This window comes from Gallinula chloropus (genome assembly GCF_964237585.1).
Source record: "Gallinula chloropus genome assembly, chromosome: 18".
Classification (NCBI taxonomy): Eukaryota; Metazoa; Chordata; class Aves; order Gruiformes; family Rallidae; genus Gallinula; species Gallinula chloropus.
The window spans coordinates 12,573,688-12,584,124 of NC_140103.1; the positions used below are offsets into that span (position 1 = coordinate 12,573,688).

The window sequence follows — 10,437 nt, forward strand, 5'->3', positions numbered from 1 at the left end:
GCTTGGCCGTAGCAGCAGCTGAGGAGAGAGATTTCATGGTTATTAAACTGTGTCCTGTGTAACTGCTGTTTGTTGTCAGAGAAATCTGTCTGTGCCTGTGAGCACAGATGATGCCAGGAAAAGTGTTGCGAGTCCCAGGAGGCAAGTGAGGGAACTGCTGGGCTTGGGGAAGAGCAAGGTTCTCCAGACAGGCTTGGATCTGAAGAGACTGCTTTTCCTGCCTTTCCAGATCTCCTTAGGAGACCTCTGGACCAGCCCCCATTGCAGCATGCTCCTGAACTTTCTTCCATGATCTGAGATATGACAGAAACTGTTTTTCCTATGAAAAAACCCTTCATTGTGAAACTCATTTGAAATTTTCATCACTCAAATAAAACCTCTCCAAGTAGTCATACAAGTCTTAATTTTTTTAATTAAAGTGTGTTGAAGAGCCATGGTTGTAAGGGATTTCTGGATGTTAATGAGCCCCATGGTGTCTTTTCTTCAGAGTCCACAGACCTCAAGATACCAAAAGGAGAGTGAAGAAACCTCTCAAGAAGTTCAAGTCAGGAGTAATGTCCAAAGTACCTTGAAGCACTAACAGGTCCCACTGGGAGACATTCCTGACAAAGCCTCCCTATGGGCACGTTAGAGCAGAGAACTGGAGGCCATGAGGACAAACCCAGGCAAAGCGCAGGCAGCTCTGATGCTGAGGACACCCTGGCTTGGTCTGATGAAGCAGAAATGCAAAGTGCTGACCCCCAGCCCCTGGGCAGGGAGATCCTGACCCTCACCTGTGTCTCAGGGCTCTTACATGGGATGTGGGGAATGTGACACCAAGGGAAGGAAAGGGGTATGACACATGGTGGCCTCCCCTGGGGTAGATGCAAGAAGGCAACCATACTCCATGGCCATGAGTACAATGTGTCCTACCTGAGGCCTCTGTGGCCGGGACATCAGCCACAGCCAAGGTGGCAAAGATCTCATTTCTATCAGGTGCTTTCATCCTGGCTGGCACCCTTGGCCATCTGCACCACAGCCCATCCCACACAGCCTCACCCCTGTACCTGGTTCTTTGTAGGCTGCAGGGATGCAACACGCTTCCCCACCTCATTGTCACCTAACAATGTCCCTGCCTGTTCTGCTGTCTCTCCCTCCTCGCCAGCTGTTCCCACAAGCACAAAGCCACCAGCTCATCCACACTTCCTCCCAGTGACTTCTTGCACCACAGCACTACCCTCAGAATGACATTTCTTTATCCTCATGTCCACCCTGGCCTTCAGAGCCGTCAGTTCACATGGACTTCCTTTCTTATGTTCTTTTCACGTGGCACAAAGAGGGCTTCCCTCAGCCTCCCCTTCCCCAGGCTAAAGAAGCAAAGGTCTCTTGGCAGACTTTCCCTGACCACATACGTGTTCCTCCACATTCCTTCAGAATGGGAAGCCCCACAGTGGGACTGGCTGCTCCAGAGGTGGCCTCACCAGTGCTGAGTCCAGATGGACCAGAAGGGCCCTTGTCTGTGCAGCCACACTCCTCCCAGTGCAGCCCAATGTGTTCATGGCCACATCCCTGTTCAGCACCTCTGACTGCTATGGCAGCCCCTGCAATGCCCAAATTCTTCTCATGGTGTCCGGTTCTCCACTGGCATGTCTGAGCTGCCTTGATGTGGGGGTGTTGTGCTGGAACCTTTTCTCATGGTTTCACCGCAGCCCAGAGCCAAGCACCACGCAGCTGCTCTCTCTCTAAGAGGGGGTGTGTGGGGTGGGAATTGGGGGTGGGGGGAAAGGAAGGGAAAAGGAAACCAAAGAAACCCTAAACCTCATGGGCTGGAATAAGGACAGTTTACTGGGACAGCAGAGAGAGAAACAACAACAACAAGAGGACATTGTAGCAAAATACACACAACAGGTGATGCACAATGCAGTTTCTCACTGAACCCCACAGCTCTGGCCGCACAGCTCACAGCCATCCTGAAAGCACGTGTGTCCTGGAGCTGAGTTCTCCTGCCCCCATCACACTCCTTTTATGGTGTGATCTGAATGAAACAGGCTTTTTTGGGCAGTTTGGGTCACCTGTCTTGGCTATGTCCCCTCCCAGCTCCCTGGGTGCTCCCCACCTTCCCGTTAGGAGTAGAGAATGAACAACAGAAAAGTCTGATTGCTTGGACACAACTAAAGCCTCTCTGTTATCAGCACTGCTCTCATCCTAACAGCAAAATGTGGCACCACATGGGCTGCTAGAAAGCAAATCAACTGTATTCCTCCTGAAACCAGCCCACCTTTGCAGACAACAAGTGAACCACCACAGTGGGCTCATTCCTGTACTCATGCAGTATGGATAATTCCCTTGGTCAGTTATGGTCATCTGGGCCTGTTCTGTCACCTTCCAGACACTTGTGCACTCCCAGTTGACTCATTTCTGGAGCAGAACTAGAAAAAAGCCCTTGATGCTGTGCAAGCACTGCTCAGCAAGGAACAAACAGGTTTGTTTAGACTTTATGACTTACAAATCCAAAACACCAGAACTATGGGGGCCACCAACATGAGAATTAATTCCAGCCGCAGAGAAAAATATGGGCAGGAGGAGAAGATCTCTTCTGCTTGGAAATCTTCCTGATGTTCCTGTTCATCAAATCCCAGAATTTCTCAAGGTCTCTCTGAAGGGAATCTCTATTTTACTAATAGTTCACATGTGCTTGCTGATGGCTCTCTAACTTACGGTGCTTCTAACAAAATGACAGCAGTAAGTGCTAAAGAACCTGGGACTCTACTGCTGGACATCTAGCATGTTCAAGAGTGGATGATGGTAGAGCCTGAAAACGACATTTTTAGGACTGTTCCTGTGGCTAGGAATACCCTGATCCCCAAGGTTAATGGGGCTGTTAGTGGGCTACCTGGGGAGGTTTCAGGGCACCTTTTGCCAGGGAGCTGGTGCTGCACATTGAGCAGTGTCGAACGTGGACACTATTAAAGCTGGAAATTACATTGGGCAGAGTTACATCCACTCCCATGGCTACAAAAGCCCTGACCCCATGTTCCTGGGGCTGCTAGTGGGATACCAGGGGATATGTAAGGCCATGAACGTCTTTCATCCAACACACCTTTAGTTTGGGATGTATTGGTGTGCATTTAGCAGGTTCAAAGGTGAACCCTGGTATGGCCAGAAATGACATCAAGCAATGTTAGGACCCTTCTTTTGTCTCTGAACGCTCTGAGCCCTAAGGTACTGGAGCTGCCAGTGGTCTACCTCGGCACCCCAGGATGCCATTGGCCTTCTTAGCCAGGAGGGCACATTGTTGGCTCATGCTCATCCCACAGCATATGAAGGGGGTCAGCTTTCAGAGCAGATTCTCTCCAAACCAACTTGTGTTCAGATACATAGAAAGGTCACTTATCAACACACTGAACTTCTGAGACAACTGTTTATTAGACATCTGAAAGACGGGAAGTTTCCAAGTCTCGGAAGACACTGGAGAGCTGAGCAGCATGGAAATGACCAAAGAGCAACCAGAGGTGGAAACATGCTGAGAAAAGTGAAGTGCATACATGTCTCTAGGCTACTGAGAAGACAAAACAACCAGCAAAATTCGTAGCAAATACAGACTGGACTTAATGTGAGTTCCATGGCCAGTGATGTGCCAAAGATGAGCTGCTTAGAAACATCCAGTCCTCAGTTTCCACATGGCATCCTTGAGCTCCTGGTTCCTCATGCTGTAGATGAGGGGGTTCACTGCTGGTGGAAACACTGAGTAAAGAAATGATGCTAACAGGTCCAGAAATAGGGAGGAGATGGAGGGAGGCTTCAAGTAGGCAAATATGGCAGTGCTAAGGAACAAGGAGACCACAACCAGGTGAGGGAGGCAGGTGGAAAAGGCTTTGTGCCGTCCCTGCTGCGAGGGGATCCTCAGCACAGCCCTGAAGATCTGCACATAGGACACCACAATGAACACAAAACACCCAAAACCTAAACAGGCACCGACCACAAGGACTCCAGTTTCCCTGAGGTAGGCATCTGAGCAGGAGAGCTTGAGGATCTGGGGGATTTCACAGAAGAACTGGTCAAGGGCATTGCCATGGCAGAGGGGCAGTGAAAATGTATTGGCTGTGTGCAGCACAGCACTGAGAAACCCACTGGCCCAGGCAGCTGCTGCCATGTGGACACAAGCTCTGCTGCCCAGGAGGGTCCCGTAGTGCAGGGGGTGGCAGATGGCAACGTAGCGGTCATAGGCCATGACAGTGAGAAGACAGAACTCTGTTGTGATCAAAAATAAAAAGAAGAAGAGTTGAGCCACACATCCTGTGTAGGAAATGGCCCTGGTGTCCCACAAGGAATTGGCCATGGATTTGGGAACAGTGGTGGAGATGCAGCCAAGGTCAGTAAGAGAGAGGTTGAGGAGGAAGAAGTACATGGGGGTGTGGAGGTGGTGGTCACAGGCTATGGTGATGATGATGAGGCCATTGCCCAGGAGAGCAGCCAGGTAGATGCCCAGGAAGAGGCAGAAGTGCAGGAGCTGCAGCTCCTGTGTGTCTGCAAAAGCCAGGAGGAGGAACTGGCTGATGGAGCTGCTGCTGTTGGACATCTGCTGCTGTTAACTTCAGAGACCTGTCCAAGGAGGAAAAAGGCAGTGAGAAGTTAGAGGACGATTCTTTGAGGGAAACAGTTTCCAATTCACATTGGCTCTCTGTATTCAGGAGGACATTTGGCAGGTCCCTTTTGGGAGGTCTGCTTTGTGCTGGCTTGAGTGTGCCACTGGTGGGAGGAGGGTTGGCTGTGGGGTCTTGAGAACTCAGTCCTGCCTGGCAGCAGTAAGGGAATAGAAGGATGGCCTGATCTCAGACTAACACCCCTGTGGATAGGATTGAGCTTTTCAGCACTGTCACTCCAATTTCACCTGAGGGCAGAGCAGAGCTTTGGAGCTTTGATTTTCTCCTGACTGAGAGCTGAGGAATCCAGTCTCAGGGCAGAGCTCCAAAGCCCTCCTGCTGTCTCATCCTACCTAAGGAGGATCTCAGCTCCCTGTTCCCAGCCAGGGACACACAGGGCTCAGTGCAGTTGCCCACACAAAGGTGATGAATGGCATTGCCACGGCCTCTGTGCTGAGATGTCTCCTGCATGCGGCTCCTCTCTGGGGCACAAGAGTCCCTGGGAGAGCGGTGCCATTGTGGGAGGCAGCTGCAGCCCAGCAGGAGCCCCCTGGAATTCATCAGACCTACAGATGCGGGTTCTGAAGTGAGGGTCACTCAGTGCCAGCCACACCAATGGATTTGCCCAGAGCCCCAGGAAATGGTGGGAGAAAGGCAACAAGAACAGGAGGAGAAACAGCAAGAAACATTCCCCAGAAGGCTAGAAGGACAGGCACTCAGAGGTTTCTTCTCTCTGGGACAAGGACCCTGCACCATATTTCCATGTGTCACACTTTACATCCACTGCTTCATTCCACAGTGCGAATGCTGCCATGCCCAGGAGAAGACAGCTGTCCTGCCCTGACCCTCTGATGGGGCAGAAGGGCATCCCTTCCAGGCAGCACTTCCTGGTCCTATAGAGAACCTGTCCTCCTGACAGACCCCACACACTGCTCCATGTCCCAGCTTTAGGAGATCCCTCCAGGAACAGAACCTGCATTGCCCTGCACCCACCAGGGTGAGTGCTGTGGAGATTTCTCCTCCAGTGAGCTCTCAGCATCCATCAGCTATCTCAGCCTCACAGGTCTCCCCTCGGTGCCTCCAGGCAGTGTCCCCAGCCCTGTGTGCTTGGCAGAGGATCTGGTCCTGGCCAGAGCTGTCTCTCTGCCGTGCTGCCAGGTTGCCATGAGCTCCCCCCATCCCAGGAGCCTGGCCAAGCTCAGCAGGAGAAGACCAGTTCTTGTAGGCTTCCTCCTGGTGCCTCAGATGTCATGGGGATCCTTCTGTGATCTCATCTCTGACAATCTCAGGATGTCCCTGTCCAGAACAGGTGTCAGTGCTTGGCATTTCTGCTTCATCAGACCCAGCCAGGGTGTCCTCAGCATCAGAGCTGCCTGTGCTTTGCCTGGGTTTGTCCTCATGGCCTCCAGTTGTCTGCTCTAACGAGCCCCTGAGGAGGTTTTGTCAGGAATGGCTCCCAGTGGGGCCTGTTAGTGCTTCAAGGTACTTTGGGCATCACTCCTGACTTGGACTTCTGGAGAGGTTTCTTCCTCTTTGTACCTTGAGGTCTGTGGACTCATCTTGGTATCTGAGGTCTGGGGATTCACAAGAAAAGACACCATGGGGCTCATTAACATCCAGAAAGCCCTTACAAGCATGGCTCTTCAACTTATTTTCATTAAAGAGCTCAAAACTCCTACAACTACTTGGATTTTAGTTGGGTCCTTAGTGATACAGGTTTCAAAGGAAATTCCCATGGAAGGCCTTTCTCCAGTCTCAGGTATTTTCTGTCATGGCTCAGTTGATAGAAGATGTGACAGCAGCATTCTGTGATGGACATGGGTCTGCTAAGGAGATCTGGACAGGCAGGAAAAGCAGTCTCTGGAGACCCAACCCTGCACGGAGAACCTTGCTCTTCCCCAAGCCCTGCAGTTCCCTCACTGGCCTCCTGGGACTCCCAACCCTTTTCCTGGCATCATCTGTGCTCCCAGGCACAGACAGATTTCTCTGACAACAAACAGTAGTTAAACAGGATCCAGTTTAATAACCATGAAATCTCTCTCCTCAGCTGCTGCTACGGCCAAGCAGCGTGTGAAGGGGGTCAGCTTTCAGAGGAGATTCTCTCCCAGGACAGTTTTATTCAGATACATAGAAAGGTCAGTTATTGTTGCAGTCTGGCGTAGCTGGGTGCTGGGAGAGGATGGGGGCTGCACAGGTGGCTCCTGCAAGAATCAGCTAGAAGTTCTCTGCAGGCCCTGCAGAGCAAACATTGGCTGATTCAGGGCAGAGTCACTGCTGACCAAGGCCAAGCCCATCAGTGATGGTTACAGCGCCTCTGGGAATCACATTTAGGGAAACATAAACGCAAGCAGCTGCCCTTTTCCACCAGAGAAGGGAGTGAGAAGATGTAATGAGCTGTGCAGACACCAAGGCCGGGAAGAGGGGGGAGGATGTGCCCAATGTGCCAGAGTGAAAGATGCCCCTGCAGCCTGGGGAGAAACCCATGGTGGAGCGGGTGTCCCACCGCAGCCCATGGATAAAGCCCAGACCCCACCTGCAGCCTGTGGAGAGGCCCCACGCTGGATGGAGCAGGTGGAGACAGACAGGTGATGCTGTGACCCACGTTGGAGCCAGCCCCTGCCAGCACTGGCAGCCCATGGAGAGAGACAGAGACACAGAGATGAGCAAGGGAGAGATTTGTGCCAGAGCAGTTTTGCTGGGGGGAGGCTGGTGACCCCATGGAGGACTGGGACTGAGAGACACTGTGACTGGTGACTGCACCCATAGCAGTGACCCACGGTGGGACAGCTGGGGAAGAGCTGAAGCCCTGTGGGAAAGGACTCACGTTGGAGAAGGTCATGGAGGACTGTCTGCCCTGGGTGGGACCCCACGGTGCAGCAGGGGGAGGGTGTGAGGAGTGAATGACCCCCCCCCGGCCAAGAAGGACACCAACTTGCAAGGGACTGATCGAAGCCCCATCTCCCAGTCCCAGCCACTCCCGTGCCACAATGCGGGGGAAGAAGGGAGCAAAATCCTGACTAAACTAAAGTCTGCAAGAACGGAGGGGTGAGGGGAAGGTGTTTTAAGATCTGGTCCCGTTGTTTTAAGATCTGGTCCCGCTTCTCATTATCCAACTCTGGTGTCACTGGGTGTGCAGTGCAGTGTAATAAATGAGAGAGTTTTCTGTCCTTCACTCTGTTGAGTCTGTTTTGCCCAGGTCGTTCATTACAGGATGATCTCTCCCTGTCCTTATCTTGACTCCTAAGCCTCTTGATATCTATTTTCTCCCCTGTCCAAATAAAAAGAGGAGGGATAGACTGACTTTGGTGGGTGTCTGGCCTCCAGCCAGGCCTAAACCACCACACCCACACAAGCCATATGCCTCTCTCAGCATCAAAGCTAATCCAGCACCAATGAAACCACAATGTCATGCACAAGTAAGGTGCACACTCCTGGCCTATCCACCACTCAGGCAAAGGTGGTCTCACAACATCTACCACTGACATGTCCCCATTCCTGGCTTGTCAGGTATTTTGGCACCACTGACATCACAAGGACATTCCTAAGATATCTGTCAGTTCCTGGCCAATCATACATCCAGCTACCAGTAGCCACAGAAGGACCTATACTGTCCATAAGCCTGGTCCTAGACTCAGGCTAGAGATATTTCCTCAGAACCCACACAGCCTATTGGTCTTTTCCCTGCCTATCAACTATTCAGGAAGTAATGATACTATCTACACAAGTTTTGGGCTTTCTCTGACCTATCAGCTACTTGGGAACCACTGACATCACAACACAGACCATCTGCCTTCTCTTGTCCTGTCAACTGTTCTGGAATCAGTGACCTCACAACAACCTCCACTGTCCACAGCCTGCTCCAGATCTGTCAGTATGACCTCACAAGCACGTATTCCCCTATTGGCCATGGACACATTGTTGAGATAATCAGTTCCCAGTGACCTCACAAGCATCTACCAAATCCATGAGGCTACTCTCCACATGCTTGAAGTACTCCATCCTCAGACCTCTCAGGGCTCGTTCTGCAGCCTGTTTAAGTGGGGGACCCGGATGGCTTTATCTTTGTGTTTCTTTTCACCTTTAAACATTTATTCTTCATTAAATTGAACCTTATTAATGTAGGTTTGATCCATTGCATACCTAAGTGTCTTGGTTTCGGTTGGGATGGAGTAAATTTCTTTTCTTACAGTGGATAGAATGCTGTGTTTAGGAATTAGGGTGAGAGCAGTGCTGAGAGCACCCTGATGTTTCCAGTTGTTGACAAGTAATCAAGGACTTCTGCAGTTATTCACATTTCCCTACTAATGAGAAAGGATGGGACACAGCCAGGACATGTGACCCGAACTGGCCATAGGGGGTATTCCATACCAATTACATCACGCAGGTACAAATTGCTGCCATGATGGTGCACAGATGAAATACAACAGAGAATCCCTGGTCCCCATTCAGAAACTGATTCATCAACGGGAGAGTCAGGGAGTGACACAAGGAGGGTCTGTCTGTTTCTCCTGCAGGAGCGAGCAAGCGGTGTGTGGTGCTCAGCCACTGTTTGGGGCTGAACTACTACTACTACTACAAAAGTACACAGTGTTTTGAGTTTATCCAAGTTCCACTAGTTGTTATCCATTGCTCCAAATAGACAGCACAGTGTGGTTTTGTTTGCAAGCTTCGTGATCATACTCTAGCTTAAGGAAAGTTGTGCTTTTCTTTGACCTCCTGAGGCAGAGTACTCCTGTTACTCCTCCACGCAGAGGATTATAGAAGCTCATCTCGCCAGTGTGGTTGTTAAAAGAGATTGGCTAAGAGAGGGTTTACCTGGCCCCTGGAGCAAGTAGGAAAGTGTAACTCATGCTGGGATGAGGCAGATGGGTCTGAGAGAAGGATTGGATCCAGGTGCACCTAGACTCCTCTCTGAGGGAGCTCCTGACAAGCAGGCAATGCTGAAGAGACACATCTCTGCCAAGAGCAGCTCCTCTGCCAAGCGCAGCAGGGCTGAGGGCACTGCCTGCAGGCTCCAAGGCAGACAGAGAGGGGATAAAGGCAATCTGGATGGGAGGATGCCCAGAGCTCACAGAGAAATCTTCATGGCTGTGGACATGTTATGTCTCTGGCTGTAGGGCAATAAACAAGAGTATCCTGAAGGGATGTCCCAGAGCTGGCACATCCAGCGGCTGGTGTAGAGGAGAAGGACATGCTCTGGATCAAGGAATTTCTGCTTCGCTATTAGAGAGACCAAGGCCACGACCCTTTCCTTCTCCCAGGAAAGGCTGCAGAAGTGTGAAGCTGGGTGTATCCCCAGGGGTTCAGGGCTGTCCTCATCAGGTTTCCTGTGCCATTGGGGGCTGTGTGGTGGGGAAAGGACTCTGATGCCGGCAGGGTAAGCTTCCTGGGGAACCTGCTACAGCACTGGGGGAGAGGCTGTGGGTGGATGGACTGATCTTCAGAAGAACAGAGTCTTTGCTGTTCAGGGGGCACTGTGTGGGTGAGAACTGTTCACACCTCCAGATCACCCAAGGACATTTTTGAGGAGGTGCTTCAAGGGGAAAGTCAAGGCAGGATAAAGACAAGGAAATTTCTTGCGTTTGACTTTTCCATTTCCTACTCTTGAACAGTGGGAGGGGAGATATGTAAAAGGAGTTCTCCAGTATGGGGGTTGGACCCGATGATCTGGGGGTTGGACCCGATGATCTCTTGAGGTCCCTTCCAACCCCTAAGATTCTGTGATTCTGTGATTCTGCACATTATAAAAAAAAAAAAAAAACACGTCTGTGAGACTCTTGAACCATCACTTTGAGTGATCACTGACTCTACCAAG

General features: G+C 51.1%; 1 protein-coding gene across 1 annotated transcript; it reads right to left on the reverse strand.

Annotated features, from left to right (window-relative positions):
* Positions 1-2,860: 2,860 nt before the first annotated feature.
* LOC311198753 (olfactory receptor 14A16-like) lies at positions 2,861-4,558 on the reverse strand (the record flags this gene model as incomplete). Its single annotated transcript, XM_084272758.1, has 2 exons — positions 2,861-2,951; positions 3,747-4,558. 2 exons carry the CDS (start codon positions 4,556-4,558, stop codon positions 2,861-2,863), a joined length of 903 nt encoding a protein of 300 aa, XP_084128884.1.
* Between the last annotated feature and the right edge of the window lie 5,879 nt (positions 4,559-10,437).